The sequence below is a fragment of the Onychostoma macrolepis genome, chromosome 19 (assembly GCF_012432095.1).
Source record: "Onychostoma macrolepis isolate SWU-2019 chromosome 19, ASM1243209v1, whole genome shotgun sequence".
Lineage (NCBI taxonomy): Eukaryota > Metazoa > Chordata > Actinopteri > Cypriniformes > Cyprinidae > Onychostoma > Onychostoma macrolepis.
The window spans coordinates 27,125,703-27,147,984 of NC_081173.1; the positions used below are offsets into that span (position 1 = coordinate 27,125,703).

The following is a 22,282-nucleotide window of genomic DNA, read 5'->3' on the forward strand; positions in this document are numbered from 1 at the left end:
AGTATTCATTTCTTTTAAAAAGATCTTACTGGTAGATATTGTTAGCACAAAAAACCACAACAAATAGCATCTATTTCACAGTAAGTGCAGATATAGATGTGACTCACACAACATTTACTGAACGTACAAAGTATTACGTTATTTGCACTAAAGTTAAAATATCAGAGCAGTGGTAGAAGACATCTGTGGCAATAGCCTCTGCTAACAGGGTTGGCTGATTGCACTCAGTCAAAATAGACAATGCCATAAAATGACCTCTGATTGATCAACGACGTGTGGCAGATGTAAAACAATAAAATAGTTTTATCTTGGGCGGTGTGTGCTGCTAATAGTCATGCACGACAAGGCGACAGGATTTTGTGTACAAGCTTGGAAAGCAGTGCCTCTGTCAGTGCCCTCTGAAAATGAACTGGAAACAAAGCAAAATGGCCTTAACTGACTTACTTTGACAACAGAATAATAATTGGAATAGCCTCCTCATTGATTTTTATATATATATATATATATATATATATATATATATATATACTGAAAACAATACAGCATTTTTAAAGTGCCAAATCTTGTTTTAGCCCCAAAACAGTGATGAACACAACCTCCACAAGCGAGCTGCTTCTATGCCAAAAGCAAACATTGCTCATGCTTATGTATGAGACCCCAACATGGAGCACTTCAAAGAACAGTCCAGCCGTAGGAGAAAGAAAAAAAAAATCTCAAGATGTCCTCCCTGTGCCTTATTACGTACAAACAAATCTGAAACCCGCTGAGCCAACTGGCCATGTCTCTTCACACGGTTTCTACCACCCACACCAGTAAATATACACTTTGAAACTATGGCAAAATTTTGCGGACAACAGCACATAAGGAAAATACTATACCATGCTAGTAGAGTAAGACAACTTGTAGCTATAAAATTTCTTGTGTTGTAACCTGAACTGCCTATGGGAGCCTTACAGTACCTTTGTACCGACAGATCTACCCAATGTTAATATTATCTGTTCTGCATGACTGTCTCACTCTTGTGTGTTTACACAGCCTCTTCAAAAGTATTTCACTGGGTTATTTCATACTTGCATACTACAGAATGAAATTGTACAAACTTAAAATGAACTCAGCACACAGAACATAACTTAAAAATGTGCTCAACTGATACTGCATTATATTTAGCAAACCACACTATGCCTGCCAAATCATCACAGATGCTCTGGCCAGATACAGTCATGTAACAGTTTGTAAATTTGCTTCAAACTACTTTTAGCCCAAATTAATGAAATAACTAAGAGGAAAAATAAGCATTTTAGCACCATGCAAAGCAACAGTGTTATTTGTCAGTCTCAACTTGTCTCTGCAGGTAATCACACCATTAAGGCAAGACTGAAATAGCTACACTGAGAAATATGACTTGAATGCAGACTTTTAACTAAGCCCAAAGGTAAGTGAAGTGAACAGAGTGCAGGGAATATAAAACTAACACTGAGCAAGTATGAAATGTCAGTGGCTTATTAGAGGTAGGCATCGTCATTAACCAAATCAATTACTTTAGCAAATAAGTGAACTGTGTAGCACATTAATGTAAGGGGCTTGTTTATGCATACTAAACTGTTGCATTACTTTGTCTTCATTAACATTTCCAATCATATTTACACAGCAATGTAAATGTATTAAATTGTTTATGCATATTAACCAGATTGCAAGCAAAGTTTGATGGTTGTTTAGCAAAGCCTGACGTCAACTGTCAGTGACCTGGTAATTTAATCTGATCTGAAAATTAATAAGTGTGCTACTGTTTTCTATAGGCTTAAAAGCATAAAAATGCTCGCTCTATAGTACACTAATATTTAAGGACTGGAATTATAATCACTCTGATTCTAATTGATTCCCTAACAGAAGTACTTATGGGGAAACAAAGAAGGAGAATTTCTGAGCAATCTGATGCCAAATGAAGTTGTCGTTTCAGATCTTAACATAATGGAATAAAATAAAATCAATCAGATAAAAATCGTTCAGTCTATAAAAGTGGGACTATATTACATGTTTTTCATTCAGAAAATTTAATTGGCTCATAAAAAAAATAAAACCATTGGTTCAGGAATTGGACTACACTGGTAGCTACACTGGACTGAACTGTCGGAGTATTTTAGAACAGCGTTTTGTCTGTTTTGTTTGCAATACTTGAATGCACAGTTTTCCACTGAAGCATACAGACGTTTCCACAAAATATTAAGCAGCACAATGGTTTTCAACATTCATAAGAAGAAATGTTTCTTAAGCAGCCAATCAGCATATTAATTGGAATTATTGCTGAAGAACCATGTAATGATGCTGAAAATTAAGCTTTGCATCACAGGAATAAATGACATTTAAAAAAAAAAAAATTAAAATGGTAATATTATTTTAATTTTTTTCTGTATTTTTGATCAAATAAATTCAGCCTTGGTAACATTTGAAAATCTTACCGAATCCAAGCATTTGAACAGTAGTGTATGCATTCATAGTCAGCAAAATTATAGAAGACGACTGTTGTACAATTACGACAGTGATTTAAGCTACAGAAAAACATTGTTGAACAAAGAGATCATATTCAAAGAGATGTCACAGTGTACCGTTTCTACACTGCAGACAGACCTTTTTAGTCAGTGCTCTTAAAGTGCACAATTACATGAAAGAACTGTCAGTTGTACTCTGACATTTTGATTTCACGTAAGAGTAGCAAAAGAAAGAAACACTTTGTCTATATGTAATCATACTTAACATACTATCTTTATAAAGTACTATTGTTGTCGTACAGTAGATAGTCTATAAAGTTAAGAGAGAAGGCACTTAAAGTCCCCTGCTGAAAGCTGCCCTTTTTCCCCTGACCTGAGAACGGTCTTTCTGGTCTTCAATCATTCCTTCCTCAAGTCTGAAGCAAAGCTAAATCTGTGCCCAGGCCTGTGCTTCTACTTATTCTCCAACTCATACCTCAAGCTGACAGCAGATCGATGCGTTTTGATTGGGTGCCATCATTGGCTCCGCCAGGCCCTGGCTTAAAGAGGTCTGCAGCCACTGGGAAATTCGCTTGGTACTGAGCATCCTTGGAATAACCTCCCCAGATTAGAGCTTTGTGCCGAGGGCTGTCAGAGCACGCTCTACTTTATGAGTCTAAAGCTGGAGATGAGAAAATATGAAACAAAAGATTAACAAGCAATCCCTGTTATATTTTTCAAATTGTATGAAAACTCAAGGGAAAACTGAGATGGCTGAGACGGAGGAAGGGATGGGGCCCTGGGGACTACTGTCCAGGAGGACCCAGGTCAGCGTCCCAAATTACTCTGGTGTCACTGGGGAGAAGCCAATCCCTCTATATCTGTGCGTATGTGCTGGATAACAGCAGGCACTTTTGATAAATCTGTGTGCAAAAGGCCTATAGATATGGGTTTATGATGAGGAGAAACTTAAATGATGTTATGTATGCAGAAGGTTAATTAAAATAATGCAAGCCTTATTTCACAGGAACATAATGAAAAGAACAGATATAAAAGCACACATGGTTTACTTTATAACGATCTAAGCCTGGCAATACTGTGTGCGTCCTCTATCGAAGGCATTCATTTACACTGGAAAACTGCTGATAGATGTGAAATGACCCATCGTGGTGTTTTATAATAAGCTTCTTTACTCTGTGGTGGAGCGAGGATGACATTGTCCACTGAACATGCTTAGGTGGGTGGAACTGTATGTGTTATAGCAGGCTAATATCCTAACAGTCTTATAATAGAATGATTTAGGGTTTAAACAGCAAATGATTTCCATTAGGTAGTTTATAGGCCAGTTGTTTAGATTGTACACTTTCACAGCATGTTTATGCAACCAAATGCCAAACATCAATGCAGAAGCATATTTACTTGAAGGATGCTGTATGTAGTGGATTAAAAAAAAAAAACTTAAATCATTAATTAAGCTGTCCAAGCATGAAACTTTTGCTCAGATATTTATATCTTATATGTATTTTTTAGCTTTGACAGCAGTAGTGCTTTAATTAGCATGATGACTTTGTGGTTTTTAGCTGTGCATATTAAAAGTTTCTCTTTTTTCATTCAGACGGACGCGGTTTCATGAGCACCCTGCATCTTTAAGAAAATCTAAAGATAGGGCCACAGTTAAAAAACTTTTCAAACTGCCTCTAGAGACCCCTGCATATTTTTCCATTTGGCCACAGTCCTTATATAAACGCTTCCTAATAAATCTGTTCAGCCTAAAACCGGCCTAATTACACAGTGCTTCCATATCAATTAGCCATGATAGTTGTTAAGCCAACCTAACTACTCACTTTTGTACAGTTGTAACATAACAATTTGTGATGTTTGCATCATAAAATATCTAATTGTTAGCTTGAAACAGGTCATAATGGAAGTGCAATGTTAATCCGTATGGTAAACTTTCTTGTCGTCTGCTTTACGCCCTTTCCCTCTTGTTTTGCTCAGCCCCATCGTACCCTCTACCAGCAGAAGCAAAGATCACTCTCTTTAGGTCCTTTGATCTAAAACTTAAGCCTCTGGGTAGGTGGGGATGGTCTCCCTGCTCGTGTATACATTAGACAGCACATATTGATTTTTTTGTGCTGCTTATCCCAAAAGGCCTTTACGTTTCTCCCCTCATCTGCTTTCCACACATGGAGATGAATTGCGCTTCAAGGCTGGTTTTGATGAACCTGTGATTGGCTGTCCTTAGCCTTGGGATCTGCTGGTGTAATTAAAGCCAGGAGTCAGCCTGCCTCACGGTGAATGAGATGGGACCTAGTGCCTGTCCTGTAGAAAAATACATGTACATTCACTGGACCAAAAACTGCCAAGAACAAGATTCATGCTAGCTCTGAGCTATTTGAGGAAAAGTGAAGGCTCGGTAGCGGTAGAGATTCATGCATGCGCCTAAATATAGATATGAAGACCAAGACCTGACAAGGTCAGGAGAAAATCTATAGAAGTGCCTTTTTCAATCAATAGCAGTTTTTAACCTGTCAGTTGTAAGCAACTGAGACTAGACCTGTTGACTTTGAACAACGGGTAACTCAACCTGCAGGCAAACTAGGCGGAAGGTATAAAGGATGTGCACTTATAAGAAGATGAACAGAGAGAGTGGTAAGGTCAGCTCACGCTAAGATTGTATTCAAAGCCCTTAGTATATGAGAGTTTTCTCCTTGACAATGAACATCTCACTTAATAAAAGTTCTCCATGCTCATTTAAAATGCTACATATAGAAATGGAGCAGTATATCATGACAAGAACAATTCACTGCCATGAATAGAACACAGTAGCTTAAACGTTACTGTATCTGCTGTTAACTACCTGTAAGTCACAGCATTCCTCCCATAATTTCTTTAGTAAGTAGAATCACTCTGGAAAGTCTGGTGATTAGCACTGAAGCAGATTTCATTGTTCAACAGTATGTACTGTAGTTCCAACAGAGCAGGATTAATTATTAATAATGTACTTTGATATCTACCAAAACACTTTTGTACTCCTACAGTCAGGATGTAGTTTCAGATGTTTGTTTTTATACATACAAAATGTATTTAACTCCTTTGTAGAGATTGCATTATTGAGTATTGAAAGTAATTATAAAATAAAATCATTTCCAAAAACATTGCACCTTGCCCCATCCAGTGAAATGGATGATATGGGCTATGAATTTCAAAATCTATCTACAAGTAAAACAGGTAAAGCCAGTGAAAAGCAACTGAAGTATTTTTTTAGTTTATGCTCAAACCGCAGTTTATAGATGCTGATATATTTTTAAACTATAGACATTTTCATAAATGAATTATATGGACTGAAAAGTAAAAAAAAAAATAATAATAATAATAATAAATATTATACAACATATATACATACACAAAAAATAGTGTATGTATATATATATATATATATATATATATATATATATATATATATATACATACACACATACATACACAATTTTTGTTGTTGTTGTTGTTGTTGTTGTTGTTAACAACTTTTTATTACATTTTCTTCTAGAAACAGTAGTAAAAATCAAAACACAACTGTGCAAATTTAGAACCCACCACAACCCACAATAAAATAATTTTTACAAGGAAAAAATATACTAATATTTAAAAGAAACAGACATTAGAAAACCATAGAAAAGATATGAAAATTCTGTCATTTTAAATTAGTTTCAGCTGCAATAAAAGCAGTTGTTTGAAAGTGTAATAATCTAAAACATATTTTTCCTGTGTTTGGACACTGACTTGTCTTCCATTGACAGGTTTTAGCAACTGATTGATAGAACTGTTTCTACTTTCGCTAGATAAGCTGCATCCTAAATACAGGTACAGTACTTGAATATGAACAAGCAATCTTAAACGGTGGTGTATACAAGTACTGAATTTGAACTGTACTCCTTAATAAACACCATTTGGAGCTTCGGTTGTCTTCTCTGACATAGCTCTCAAAATTCATTTGCTAGTCCACATATTCATACCTGGCACATCATGAGCAGCCAGACAAGAACCAATGACACTTGGTGTCATAGATACCAAACTTGAAGTGCCGTACTGGAATGCCCATGGACACGAGTGAGATTTGAGAGCTGCAGCAGATGGGAACTTTTTAACAACTTAGTCTGTTTTGCATGGCTTCAGAAGGCTTGGAATAAGCAGCATGAGTCATATGGACTACTTTTATGGTGCCTTCATGGTACATTTTGTTTTCCTTTTTCTAGCTTGACAGCTTGTGGTCACTGTACGCTTTCATAGTACGTTATAGTGCAGCTCTTTTGTTCTCTGTGAAAGAAAGTCCTTTTTCGAAAGGGTTTTGAATGACATGAGTGTGCGTAAATAAAGAATTTCCATTTTTGGGTGAAGTTTTCAAGGCTGATGGAAAAGTGAGGAAAAACTATAGTACTGACTTTTCTATGTGACATATAATCGCCATTGTAACAAATCCAGGAGGTGCAGGCAAAGCTTATTAAAGCAGGGCTTTAGTATTTGGACAGCATTGTTTCATACGGTGTCTGTGTGCTCTCCCTCTCATTCATACACACGCAAGGGGACCCGGCACTGACTGCGGTGATGGATTAGCTCTCAAGCTCTGGTCCTCCCTCTTTCTCCCTCTCATCTCTCTGTGGCACAGTCTGTGACCACAGCAAGAATATGTGTATTTCTGACCCCTGAATTCTACATGGACTGGAAGAAAAAGCTAGATGGAGAAAGAGACTTGAAGAATAAAGAAATGGTGGCTGCAAAGGTAAATGGAGAATATGAAAGACGGGGAGAGATGGGCGACAGAAAAAAAAACAACAAAAAAAAATATATAGTGAAGCATTTTTCGGAACCATTTCTTTTTTCTGACTTGACTCACAAGTGACTATAAATGTTACTGAAATCTAGAAGTATAAAGTCATTTAAATATGATTTCCAGGCCTGAAAAAAGTCATAGAAATTATAGAAATGGAAAACTAGAAAAAATACAGAAGCATTATAATACATTTCTATAGTAAACCATTATTTTCTACTTAAACTTTCAGTGGCTTTAAGATGCTGTTTAGGAGTGTAATCTGTACAAAAGTATTGAAATTACTTTAAAAAGTAATCACAAATTATTGTAAATGTCATGGGAATTCATTGGTCAAACCAGCTAGTTAGTTATCAAGATAGGATATGAGGACAACAACAGATAAACCATTGTCCATGCTACTGAATAACTAAACTTAGTTAAGTATAGATAAGTCATTTTTATTTTAAGGTTTTCACCTTTTCTGTCAACCATATACCAAGATACATTGCTGCTACAGTCCTTTAGATATTGTGGAAATGTTATAATTCTAGTGAAAAAAAAAGAAAAGTTACTGTAGGCAGAGCAACACAGATTCAAAATCTGTCTGAGCAGATGTTATGATACATATTGTGATCTTTATTATGTGTTGTGTACATATAGTGCAATATCGAGGTCTTCTTATGCATGAAGAGTTTCCTGCAAGAGTTCCTGCAGAGGAATGAATGAGCAAAATATGAACATGCAATTTGCAAGCAATATAGCCTGGACCTGCTATGATCAAGAGAGCAACAGATGTTGACCGGTATGGCAGCAGCTGACCTGTGCAGTGCCAGGACTACAGATAGGAACACATGGCATTTTGGGAAAGAGCCCACTCTGACTGTGAGATTACCAATAACTTTAGCAACCACACACTTTCAACAGGAGGCAGCAAACCAACAGGTGTCATTCCACAGGAAGCACATGAGGATAAAGACATTTACAAAGCTTGTCCATCCTAAACTACATTTCCTGTATGAGCAAAGCTGCCTTTTTAAATGATTAAGAACAATGTAGGTGGTAAATGAATCACATCTCTGGACTTAAACTAATTCTTTGAAAGGAACACCTCCACATCAGCACTATTGCAGCATTTTTTCAATTCAATTCAATTGTCATTTGAGACATACATCCTCCTTGAACTGTGGCCCACCAGGCAAAACCCCCAGTTTTGTCCATATCGTTGCCCTGTCAGCATCATTTTTCATCTCCCCAAAGCTTATTACCGGCCAGACAACAAGTCATAGTCAGCCCACAGTAAAGCAAAAAACCTAGTTATTCTCAAGCCCAGCTAATAGCATTGAAACAATTAACCAGAAAGGATGCTTCAAACCTAATGTGTTTCACAAGTACTTTTTGTGTTGCACTCCATGCGATTAACTGTAAATAAAAGTGTATTTTTTCCCCTCCGTCTCCCCCGAGCAGAATATCAATATAGCTTTTCAATTATTGGCCGGCCCCAAGTGAGGTCCAGACACTGATTGAGCAAGTGATGGGAAAAAGGCTGAGAGAAGAGACAGAGACCACAGCTGTTCAATCTGGGGGGCAAAGCAGGAAAAAAAAAAAACACACAATCATTTCTCACCGCAACAGCATTGTCAGTCACATTTATTACGAATAGCTATCGTCACATAAACTTCATGCCGAAGACACATGCATTAGTACAGAGAATAAATATGCCACTCTGTTGAGCTTGTTTTATGAAAAGACAGTCAACAAAAGAATTTTATCTTCCAGTGAGCGTATCTACATCAATTTGCATTCATTAGAGCACAACCTCTGGGAACTAATCATGTTCTGGTGTCACCCTATAGAGTAGACTAAAAGGTGCATGCACACGAGAACGTTACGCTTGTGACACCTGCTACATACGTGCCTCTACAAACACACTGAATCTGCAGCAGAACATATATTTGTCCATTACGGAAAACAAGCTATGCACTATTTGCATGAGTAGCCCAGCAAAGAAGCCCATGCCATTAACCTTGACTCATTTTTACGTTCACGTAGCGTACACATCCAAGTTAAACACCCACCCAGACATACACACATAAACAGACGATAGATAAGCACAGCTACACAGGGGATTGAACACCATATGGAGCCAAAGTCAAATACACACACGCACACATGACTGCACACACTCGCACAGACAGGCGGAGAGAGCGCGATCTACTCACAGAATGAAGCAGACGACACCGGGAGCTAATATCAAAGGATTGGCACGGATGCAAGCTGGCTGCGTCCCGTCGGGAATGCTGACAGATTCCGGGGAAAAAGAGGAAGGAATATCCGAGGACACCTCTGAAACTGGATGGGAAAGGGGGGGTGGTGGTGGAGCACGAAAGCAGATCTCACGCTTTTTTAAGATCGGAGGTTAGGCTTCAGAAGATTTCCGTCTCTTGTTCTCGTTGCCTGGCTCTCCTTGTGGAATCTTTTGCCAAATGCTATCAGGTTCCTGATTTTGACTTGAGATACAACAGCATTTTGTCTGGGGTAAACAGGAGTACAGAAGAAAAATCAGTCGGGAGGGCAAATAAAAAAAAATTCCAGCAGAGATGAAATAACTCAATTCTCTCCTTTGCTCTCCCAGAGGCACAGAGAGGGGGATAAAAACGGAGATGGAGTGACAAGATAAATACCTAAAACTGGAAAAATGAGAAGCCAACAGAACATTCTGTTTCAGCTAGGAAAAAAAAAAAAAGCTTCTCCCTCCTTTTCCCCACCCTATCTCAGTCACTGCAATGTGTTACGATCTCCCTTACAGTCTTAATGGTCATCTGGAAGAAAAAAAAGAACTAAAAAAAAATCTAATTTTCAAGATGAAAAGAAGATGAAAATGGAAAAAGAAGGTTAACTTATCAAAAGGTAGTTGGCGACGATCTGTGGCATCTGGCCCCCTCCCTCCCCTTTTCACTTTCTTTGGTCTTGTTCTCCTTCTGTCTTTCAATTTACCTGAATCTGAATAGTAAAACTAAGGCATGTAATACATTTTTCCTTTTTGCCCCAGATTGCAGGGAACAGCCTTGACAATCCAAAGCATACCATATGATCTCTCTTTCTTTGTTTTTCTTTCTAGACCTACACAGTAAAACTGTTGAATGTCAGTCTAAAAGTAGAGATCTGATTGAGGTCTAATACAAAACAGTCTTTCCCTCATCAGAACTGGACAGAACAAGGGAGGAAAAAAACACCACCAAACGCCACAGATCGCTAGAAGATCGCCAACAGAACTGGCCTGCAATCTGATTCTGAGTGGTGGGGTGCTTGAACGTATCCCCCAGAAAAGCCACTTGAACTTCTAGTTCTCCATTTTCAGCTGCCTGCCAGGCAGGAAGTTCAATTATCTCCCGTTGAATGGTATCGCTTAGGATCCTCTCTGTGCGATATGAAATCAAAGGATCTTCGTGTGATTGGATGACACTTATTCCTTTGGCCCCTCGGGGTTCCGTTCCAACTTAAAACGCTGGATGGTTTCGGAGTAGTAAACGTCAAGTGATTTCAATAAAATAAAAAAAAAAATCCCAATCAAAGATTTGTTCTTTCTTTTCGGTCCTACTTCCTTTTTAACGGCAGATATCCTCAAGTGTCTGTGCTCCTGTCACCGTGCTTTTGCTGGCAGGAAAGTAGGTGCATTCTGAGAGCGTCTGGGGATGTATGGAAGAAGAACTTGCTGTCAGCAGGCAGGAGTGGTAAGACGCGTCAAGGGTGGAGAAATGGGCCTTTACAGAGCAGGAAACAGCCTGGAGCCGGAGGAACAGACAATTAGGAACATATAATTAAAGCAGGAAAAGACATAATGATGTAATGCCTGGAATCTAGAGTGGCCCGAAATGGTCTTTTTCCAATACTTGCTCATTTTATGACTGCAGTCACATCATCCACACCTCTTACACTGTGATGTCCTTGCACTGACATTCTCCCTTTCCCAAGTCCCTTCCTTCCAGAATTCCAATTCTACTAGAATTCAAGAACTACTATTCCAATACAGTCTTACCTCTTATTCAACATATACAATTCGCACTATATAAAAAGTAATTACAGCCAATTGTCCTTCAGATGAAGTGAGAAGCCAATGCAAATGCTTTAAACAGAGAACAATCGCTGCGATTATATTTTCACAGAGTGAAGTGGTGTTACGAGGGACCATATGGAAAATGTTCTGTGATAAATATTAGCGAAACACTGACTCCTTGCGTGCTTGAACGTTACGTAAGCCTGTTAGCCATTGCTGGAATAAAGAGAGAGGGGAAGCCGGTCAAGTGGTTGCCATGTTTCTAAATCTGCCAGTCTACCAATCTACTGTGCTTTTAAACGTGAACGCTCACAAGCTGATGCTTTTTACATCATGGAATGAGAATCGAGTGCTTGACGCTGTAAACACATTAAGCCATTAAAATACATTATGCTTTGGCTCTCAAGTCAAATTTGATTTGTTTTGACTCACTGAAACAAATATAATTAGGTATTTACAGGCCATGATTTGGGTTTGTTTGGCTAACAAAGTATTACTTTTACAAATATTTGGACGAATTTGATACGATTTTGGGATCTGTTGTCCTGGTTTTTGTGCGACAGCTGTGCCAATGCGTTCTACATAAGAAAACAATCGAATCGTGTCTCTCTAGGATAAACATTCCCTTTCAAACGCACATCAGTGCGTTTGTCCTTGAAAAACATGCCATGTCACAGGTAAATCGAGGCACTTCTTAGTATTATCTGATTGTGTATGGAGCCAAACCAATCCATTTTTGACTACTCAAAGCCTTATTACACCATTTTAGAAGCCGTCATGTTAAATCAATAGGTCTGAGCCCTAGCAGACATCAAACTCCGTACCTTCGGCACACATATTAACAAAGACTTCAGCAAAGGGCGCAGAGATCACATTCTGTACTTTTCTCTGTGTGATCTACTGCTTCCGCGAGCGAGTCAGAGCATTGTGCCAAGAAACCAAGCGAAGGTGAGAGGTTGAAAACGAGATTCGTTTTCCTCTTGCACTTCTCGCGCTTGGCACAGTGAAACATAATTCGGTCTGCTTTGTCATCCTCTATTCCTGCCCCTCTCTGTCTGAGATAGCGGCTCTGAAAAGGATTTACAACTCTGAAGATTTCCCTGATAAATCCGACGCTTTGCATCATCTCAGTTACACAGAGGTAGAGACAACAACAGTATTTCACTCCGTGATATCATGCAACTCTATTTCACGGTAATTTATGAATCATGTCACGCGGGCGATAAAGCAGTTTCCAGTATATCACCTCTCTCATCATCGTTGCTTTATACTTTTGTTATCTTTTGCAATTGTTTAGGAAGGGTTGTGCTTATATCTGCGTTGTCAAGAGGTGGGAGATCCTCTTATTACTGTAGACTAGCAACTGACAGGAAGTTTTATTGCTCAGCGGTTTCTCTTTCATCGCTCAGAAGTCTTAATGGAGGTCTTGGTGTCTTAGAAGAAAGAAAATTGATGCAAATGAGACAATACTTGACATACAGTAAGAATATGGAGCTATTAATTAAATGTGAATAGCATTAGAATTTGATGAGAAATTGGGTTAATCCTGAGATCCCTGGCTCTTGATTGCAATCGCTGGTGAAACGTTTTGGTGAAAGGTCTCTCCAATTTAGTCTCATCGCTCTCTAGGAGAAACAACTGAGAACTCATTGGGAGTTTTCTTTGCTACAAGTTTGTACGCCGCATAAAAGCTGCTGTATCCAAAATGAGCGTTTTATATATGCTTCCCCTTCCTCCCAGGTGCTAAAGTTAAATAACCTTCACACGCACTCAGAGCCAATGGTAGCATAGCCAGCAAAAGCACAGCATCGTGGGTAAGCTGTCACAATCACCATCAATCTGCATGCTCGCTGCCTCACCCATGAAATACAAGCAGAGTTCACCGGCAGATGCATATACGGCCGTGACGATATACAAGTACTGCGTGTGTGTTTGTGTGAAGCATGTGTGAAGGATGTGTTTGACCTGAGCGCATTGGTTTAGGTTGAGCGCTCCTGTGACACAGACAGTTGTTAATGGCTGTTGAGGGATGGGCAGATGGGGACCGATGGGGGGAACGAAGGGGGGACCGTGACAGATGAGAGAAAGACTGAAAGATAGAGAGAAAGAAAGAGTAGGAGGAGACGATGAAAAGGGATAAAATGGCTGATGGACAACAGAAAAAGGGAATTCGGGGGGGAAAAAGAGGGGTGAGGAAAATGATTGCAGTCAACTCATAGTGCATCATGCATGGAAAAGAGGGATGAAGAAGAGCAAACGAGAAAAGCGAGACACACTCACCCATGGCTCTTTTCCTTCACTTGCGACGCTGTAAGTCTACTGCCCTGGCAGAGAGAGGAAGAAAAACAGATAAACCTAAACAGAATGCCAAAAGGACTGATATTATGAACGTGTGCACAAAGAAAAAAAAAAGCCAGAGAGAAAACGAAGAACATCAGACAGAGATATCAGAGGAGCTCAAGTGTCCGAGTAGCTCACCGCATCAGTCCCGGTCATATGCATAAATGCAAAACGACTTGCTAATCGGAGTCTTAGAGAATTACACATGTGGCTATAAATCAACATGTCAGCATTCATGCACTCACTCACTCTCACACACACACATGCACGCAGCGGCATGAACAGGCTCCACAGGCGCTACCTCAGAGGACGCAAGGCTCTCCCCTCCTCCTCCTTCCCCCCGTTCTCCCTCTCTCTCTCTCAGCCTCTTCTGCGGTTTCTGTTTATTCACCACAGATCATTTCCCAAGAGAATGCAATGGTGGGTTCTCTTCATTTTCTGCGTCCTTGCCATCCTCTCGTTTCACGCCCCCCCTGTTCCAGTCCGGCAGAATTGGGCTTGCTGTAATTTCTGGCAGCTGGGCTAATGTGTAAACTGCATTCGTGCCCTCTCGTTCTCTCTCTCACTCTCTCGTTGTGTCTCAGTGCCTCTTCAGCACTGCCTCCAATCCAATCAGAAGCACATCTCTCTCTCTCTCCCCGTCTCTCTCGCTCATACCTCTCGCTCCCACAAATACTGTAAAATAAACATAGAAATGTACATTCATCACAGTCACACTGGTCTCCTGAGCTTTATCCGCCATCAAAACACACACACCCCACGACAAGGATGATTTCCACATACAGTACTCTACAATTCTTGGTAGAAATGATAGATTGAGACATTTAGAAGTTACTATACAAGTGTATTGAAAATATTAAATCATTACAGAAAGCAAAATAAACTACTGACACTATGAAAAGTGTTTTTAAAGTAAGTTTCTAATGCTCACAAAGGCTGCATTTATTTGATCAAAACTACTGTAAAAATGGTAATATTGTGAAATGTTATTGCAATTTAAAATAACTTTTCTATTTGAATATATTTTAAAATGTATTTATTTCTGTCATGCAAAGCTGGATTTTCAGCATCATTACTTCAGTCTTCAGTGTCACACGATCCTTCAGAAATCATTCTAATATGCTGATTTCCTATTATTATCAATATTAAAAACAAGTGTGATTTTTTTTTTTTAAGAATTCTCTGATGAACAGTTCAAAATAAAAATAGGTACCACTTTATTTTACAGTCCTGTTCCACGTATACGTACTATATACTTATTATAGCAATTACAATAACTGGGTAATAACTAGGTACTAACCCTGAACCTAACCTTATGCAAAGCGTTGCTTTATACTACCCAGTACTTTCTCAAGTAAGTACACTGTAAGTACATGTACTGTAAAATAAAGTGTAATCGAAAAATATTGATTTAAACATAAAAACAGATCAAATGTGTGTCACCTAATCATCCTTGCACGATTTCTTTCAAAAATAAAAAAATAATAATAAAAAAAAGACTTTAGGATTATGCAAGACATTATGATCAGGTACATGTTCTCGAATGCTCTGTTGAGGTTTATTTTGTGATAGTGACCGTTATCCATTAATTACATGATGTATTTTCAGCCTTAAGCCAAGAAATTTATTCACACAACAAGCCAGACATGATGTCATGCTCAGTCTAGGGCTTCTGTTTATAGTAAACAATAAATCACAAGTAATAATAATACAATTTACAGTACCATCTACTGAACTCCACTTTCCTGCATGCGGCACAAATGGAATTCAATGGAGTGCGAAGTCTAGTTTGACCGTGCTTTTCCCTGAAAATCACGTCAGTCACACACGGTAACTGGAAGACATCAAGAATGTACATAGCAGCTTTTCATGGATGTGTGCACATATAACACATGCACATACATAAATTCTAAAGCAATAAGCCATGCGACACTGTGTGTTAAGCTGAATTTACTATGGCTAAGGAGTATGTCAGTCACAATGTGAAGTGAATTCTAAGCGTTAATAGTTTGAAGCAGCATTCATGTACAGTTCAACTGACATTCAGTCTCAAGTGTGCGTATATATCAGCTATTATACAAAGCTTTAAATATGCCTCATCCAATAGGTTTCATAAATACTGTATACAGTGCTATAAAATGTAATTTATATAATATTTAATAAAATATTAAAATGATTAGTTTTTATAAATTGGTAAGTTTTAGTTTTATACTCGGAACATTAAATTAATTTTATACTAATATTTAATCAGTTAACTCATTAAATTAGTTAACTTAAGCAGTTGATTTTGAATTAAAAACAAATAATGTGCACAAGCATTTTACTCAAAATTAATAATAGACTCTCTATAATAATAATAATAATTATTATTATTATTATTATTTGTATACACATTAAAGGAATATTTCACTCTAAAAAAGACTCACCTTTATGTTGTTCCAAACTTTATTTCAGAATTTCCATGAATCTATTTCTTCTATAGAACACAACTTAAAATTTATTTTTAAAACAAACTTACTATCTTGCAATGTATAGCATAAATCATATGGACTTATACCGTGCTTTTGTGTTGGTTTTGGAGCTTGACAGTGCATTGTAATATGCTTTTGTTGTACCAAAAGTAGCAGCATGAACATTTTTCAAAATGTCTATTTTGTGCTTACAGAAGAACGGAACATGTAGGTTTGGAACAACAGCTGAGGAAGAACCATAATAAAATAATAATTATTATAAAAAATAATGTTTTGTCCTTTTAATTATTTTGGCTCATTTTAAAACATAATTTTATGTAAAAGAGTGTTTGCTCATATTTGAACATATAAGGTAGAGGCTTTAAGCTCATCACTGCAGGAGTCTCTCATGTACTGTCTCATTCAATCACATGCATTTACACACAGTTTTCTCTCTCGCTCTGCTCCAGCTCAGAGTGATGCCCTGTAGGGAATTGGTTATTGTGAGTCCCTTGTCTGTCTCATTTTCCCTCTCTTTCTGTAACACATGCATACCCATACATGTTCCTCACACCGAACGCACCACAAACGGAAGCAAAAGATTGTTTTGATTGGACGGCACACATGATTTATTATCATTAGCATGAGCTATCCATTCTGTTCTGGTAGAGTCAGCTCTCGCTGTGGGAATGCTGGGACATTGGTCCGCACGGGTGACAGCAGGAAATGAGATCTCGCAGCAGGAACTTATTGATGTATGTAATGCATGGCAGTGTTTTCACCTGAGATTAAAGCAGCAGAAAGAAGGGAGGGAACATGGAGCGCAGAAGTGCAGAAAAACGAAAATGCCAAAAGGGCCATTGAGATGAAAGGTTAACTGCCTTCACAAACTATTATTGACCCCAGAATATTACATTAGAAAGGTGTGAGTTGCCCTTCTGGTGATTTGTACTACCTGTATCAAGTGAGCAAGTGTTTTCTATTGAATAATCTCTTATATAAACTAGCAATAGATTTAGCATTTATCTGAGAGAATGACAGGCTTAGAACATGGAACATGAATTGGCAACGTGGCAAACAAGTGATACAAATGTGATTCACATTATACTGTATGTGATTAACAATCTTATATAATTATTTAATTTTATTTAATTATTTTAAATATCAAAGACATTCACATCTGAATGGCAAGCAACCTCTGCAATTGTTCAGCGTTGCACAGGCTATTTTGTTCAGTGATGAGCTGTGTGGGAAACCAAAAACAAACCAAAAAAATCCACCAATGCCGAAAGGAAAGTGCTGTGCAGTTGAGCTGAAAGGTGCAGCTTGGTTTGCTTTTCTTCATGCATTTTGCTATTGGGATAAAGCTTTATGCAGAAAAAGGAACATTTTCAGGTAAAAAAAAGAAAAGTGTGTTGGCCCCCTTCCTGAAAAGATTCAGTTCATCAAACTAATTTTAATATTACACAAAGATAATGCAAGTAAATACAAAATGCAGTTTTTAAATGATTATTTCATTTATTAAGGGAAAAAAGCTGTCCAAACCTACCTGGCCCTACGTGAAAAATTAATTGCTCCCTCCTATTAAATCATGAAAGAACTGTGACTAACCACATTATTTTAGAAAGCTGAGTTAAATTTCACTAGCCAAACCCAGGCCTGATTACTGCCAGACCTGTTGAATTAAATAGAACCTGTCTGACAAAGTGAAGCATGTTTAACGAGCAACACATCATTCCACGATCTTAAGAAATTCATAAACAGATGAGAAACAAAATAGTTTACATGTATCAGTCTGGAAAGGGTTATAAAGCCATTTCTAAGGCTTTAGGACTCCAGCAAACCAGGGTCAGAGCCATTATGCACAAATGGAGAAAACTTGGAACAGTGGTGAACCTTCCCAGGAGTGGCCGGCCTACCAAAATTACTCCAAGAGCACAAAGACGACTCATCCAGGAGGTCATAAAAGAACCCAGAACAACATCTAAAGAACTGCAGGCCTCGCAGGCCTCACTTGCCTCAATTAAGGTCAGTGTTCATGATTCAACAATAAGAAAGAGACTGGGCAAAAACAGCATACCATGGGAGAGTTCCGAGGCAAAAGCCAATACTGACCAAAAAGAACACAAAGGCTCGTCTCACATTTGCCAAAAAATATCTTGGTTATTCCCAAGACTTTTGGGCAAATATTCTGTGGACTGATGTGACAAAAGTTGAACTTTTTGGCAGGTGTGTGTCCCGTTACATCTGGCGTAAAACCAACACAGCATTTCATAAAAAGAACATCATACCAACAGTCAAACATGGTGGTGGTAGTGTGATGATCTGGGGCTGCTTTGCAGCTTCAGAACCTGGATGACTTGCCATAATTGATGGAACCATGAATTCTGCACTCTATCAGAAAATCCTGAAGGAGAATGTCCGGCCATCAGTTTGTGACCTCAAGCTCAAGTGCACTTGGGTTCTGCAGCAGGACAATGATTCCAAACACAGCAGCAAGTCCACCTCTGAATGTCTCAAGAAAAACTAAATTAAGGTTTTGGAGTGGCCAAATCAAAGTCTGGACTTAAATCCAATTGAAATGCTGTGGCATGACCTTAAGCAGTCCATTCATGCTCGAAAACCCTCCAATGTGGCTGAATTAAAACAATTCTACAAAGAAGAGTGGGCCAAAATTCCTGCACAGCGCTGTAACAGACTCATTGCCAGTTATCACAAACGCTTGATTGCAGTTGTTGCTGCAAAAATTAATTTAAAAAATTGTTGCTGTGGCACAACCAGTTATTAGGTTTAGGGGGCAAGCACTTTTTCACACAGGGCCATGTGGGTTTGGATTTTGTTTTCCCTTCATAAAAAACTACATTTAAAAACTGCATGTTGTGTTTACTATTTAAATTAAATTAATAATATTTACATTTGTTTGATTATCTGAAACATTAAAGTGTGACAAACATGCAAAAAAAATTTTTTTAAATCACTTTTTCACACCACTGTATAGATTAAATAAATTCCAAAAGATTATTTTTACACTTTAAAATGAATTAAAAATCCAGATTCTCTTTTTTTTTTTTTTTTTAACAGAACACAACAATTTAGTAACAACAAGGTGAAATCAAGCTTTACTGAACATTTTATAAAAATTGCATCTATAATAGCTCACTGGCATATTAGAAGAGATCAAGTCAATAGGAAACATAATTAGCTTGAGCTGTTATATATACTGTACGGAACATATATGTGCTAAAGTTGAGTAGCAAATAAGTCAACAGAGCTCTCACAAAAGCTATAGAGAAGAAATACTGTCATTTTATCACTTTAGAAAATCTAAGGCTACATGAAGATTTCCAAATCACTAAAGGTTCCTATAAACACAGCTGGCAGCCTTATTCCTTAGCTTAAAAAGTGTTGTACCAGAAAACCTGAGGGTGTTGAAGAAAAAGCACAATATCATAAAATGTTTGATCTGAGCAGCTAAGAAAATATTGCTATGTACTGCCAAAGAATTTCAAAATGACCCAATGAAAGGAGGAAAAATCATTTCAATGCAGAGTAAAAGAAGAACACGAGGCAGGTATGGCCTTCATGTTGGGGCATCTTGTTAAATGCCACTCTTGGCCAAGAAAAACATAAAAGCCAACTTCAACATACTAAAATTCATTTGGATAGACCTGTGGAGTTCTGGAAGAATGTTTTATGGAGCAATGTGACCAAAAGGCAAGGCTTATGAGCAGAACACCATCCCCATGGTCAAACATGGAGGAGAACCATCGTGTTACGGGGTGTTTTGCTGTTGCAGGAAGTGGAAATCATGACTTTATGAAGGACATCATGCATTCTTTGAAGTATCAGGCCATTTAGGCAAAGATTGTGAAGCCTTTGGTGCAGAAATTGAAGCAAGATCAGTGGGCTTTCCTGCAGGACAATCATCCCAAAGTATACATCCAAAACTTCTGAAGTCATAGAATGTTCTTAAGTGGTCTGTTCAGTCTCCAGATTTAAATCTCGTTGAAAATATTTGGTTGAATTTGAAGAAAGCAATGGAGAAAACCAAAGATTATCATTGGAAGCTTTTTCAAGTGAGAATTGGGCCAAGATTGCAGTAGAAAGCTGACAGAACTTTCTAAGCACTTACAAGCAATGTTTTTTTGGCAGTGAAGAATAAAAGATTCTGCACCAGTTTGACTATTGGGGGTCGATTTATTTTGTTCATTAATTTTTAGAACCAATTTGATTTTTTTCATTATTCATCAACTCAACTCTCCGTATGTCCTCAGAATCACTCAAATGTGTATGAATAAATGTTCTCCAATATAAAGTATATATACTAATAGTTTCCTTTACCTTTGTTTAATTGTTTTCATAAAATTTTGTTATCTGCAGCAAAATGTCTTTTTGCAGCTCAAGGGGGTTGAATAATTTTGATTGCAACTGTATGTGAGCAACATAAAATTCTTAATTATTGTAAACTTTTTAAATATTTATTATGTATTATTAAATTTTAATTCATTTTTAGTTTTATTTGAAATGAAATAAGGTCTGGTCTAAATGCATATTTAGTGAAGGCTAAACAGGCCAAAAGTTATCAACAACAACAACAAAAAATGCATGACAGCTACATTTTCAGGCATGTCTTTCTTTCTGAAAATAGCAAAATCTGTTGTAAATACCTTGTTGCTTTCCCCACAGAAATCAATTAGAAACTGTTGAAAAAGTGAACACCCCCAGTAAATGACAAAGGTTTCCTGACCCCTTCCTTACATTTGTGTTAGCACCGTTTATGCCACTTTAATTTGCGTTTTAACTGAATGAAGTTAAATTGAAGTAGGATTTATGATTCTCCCATCAAATCCAATATACATAAAATCATTCACATGACTGAAAAACAAGACTATAATTCAAAACTTAGTGAGGATTTCAAAATTCATGGACACGCACGACTGCCTGTTGCATGAACACTTCAGTCTCTTTAGTGCAGATCAGGGAAATGCAGGAATCACACTGAAGCATAAAGTCATTTATAGGGTCATGTGCTGACAGTAGGCTTTGCATACCATATAGGCTTATGTATATCCAGGGGCTTGATGGTTATATAAAGAAAAGGAAAGATGAAACGAGGAGACCAATCAAATTCCTCTAAGCTCCTTACAAACGGCAGGCCAGCCCTGTCATGTACACAGAGATATGAATGTGGTGCCCTCAGACCAGCCTTTGATTGGTGCTGTCATTTTCATTCATTTTAACATCACAACAAAAACAACAGAGTAAATAAATGTGGAGAGTTAGATCGCCATCATCAGCTGTGTTTGTTAACACATAAAAGCAAGATCAGCTGCAAATCACCATCAAAGAAGTAATAGTAAATAAAATGTCACTTTGCAAAGACTTACACAATGGGCCCTGATTTAGGCTTGTGTTAATAAAAACACGCTTACACGTCCAAAATGATCTAGTAATGTCTACTGATTATTGTTTTCAAGGTGTGCAAAATAGCACATCTTGTCAGTTTTTATTCGACTAGTTAAAAAACACACAACAAAAAACAAAATGCTGATAATTTTCTGCATTGCCATTTAATTCTGCCTCAATAATAAACCTACATATAGTTTGAAGTCAAGATTTTTTTATGTAGGGATTTATAAGAAATTATACTTTTATTTAGAAAGGATGCATTAATTTGACCAAAGGTGACAGTAAAATACACTTATGATGGTACAAAATAGATCTATTTCAAATAAATGCTGTATTTGTATTCATCAAACAATGCATCAATTAATTCTGAATCACTGTCACAAAATTGCACAACTGTTTGCTTTGATAATAATAAGAAATGTTTTTGAGCAGCAAATCGGCATATTAAAATGATTTCTGAAGGATCATGTGGCACTGGAGTAATGATGCTGAAAATTCAGCTTTGCTTTGTTGTTTGTTTTTTTCCAAAATGTATTCTATCACAATTATATCATGAATTCTTTTGGCCATGATAATCACGTAGTGAAAATACGTTATTGTGACCCTTCTACTCTGATTATTATTTAATTGGCAGGTTTAGGAAAATGGGATCAATGTTGAGCAAAATAAGTAATTGTGCATTAACAAATTACTTTTGCTCACATATTTATTTAGTATGCAACTCATTCACGTATTCCCAATGATTCTTGTATAC

General features: G+C 37.6%; 1 protein-coding gene across 5 annotated transcripts in view; it reads right to left on the reverse strand.

The window, feature by feature from the left end:
* Positions 1–22,282, reverse strand: part of LOC131526440 (glutamate receptor ionotropic, kainate 5) — a 146,702-nt gene that overhangs the window by 93,338 nt on the left and 31,082 nt on the right. Inside the window, exons 1-3 of one of the 5 annotated variants that reach the window (XM_058754760.1) lie at positions 13,971–13,982; positions 13,610–13,653; positions 9,495–11,057 (exon numbers count right to left, since the gene is read on the reverse strand). Coding sequence is in view for 2 of the 5 variants with exons in the window: in XM_058754757.1 (XP_058610740.1) it covers positions 13,610–13,613 (4 nt within the window). In the remaining 3 variants the exon portion in view is untranslated. Of the gene's footprint in view, positions 1–9,494; positions 11,058–13,609; positions 13,654–13,970; positions 13,983–22,282 lie in introns of those variants that run through there. The other 4 variants (XM_058754759.1, XM_058754757.1, XM_058754761.1 and 1 more) reach the window with 4 other exon arrangements.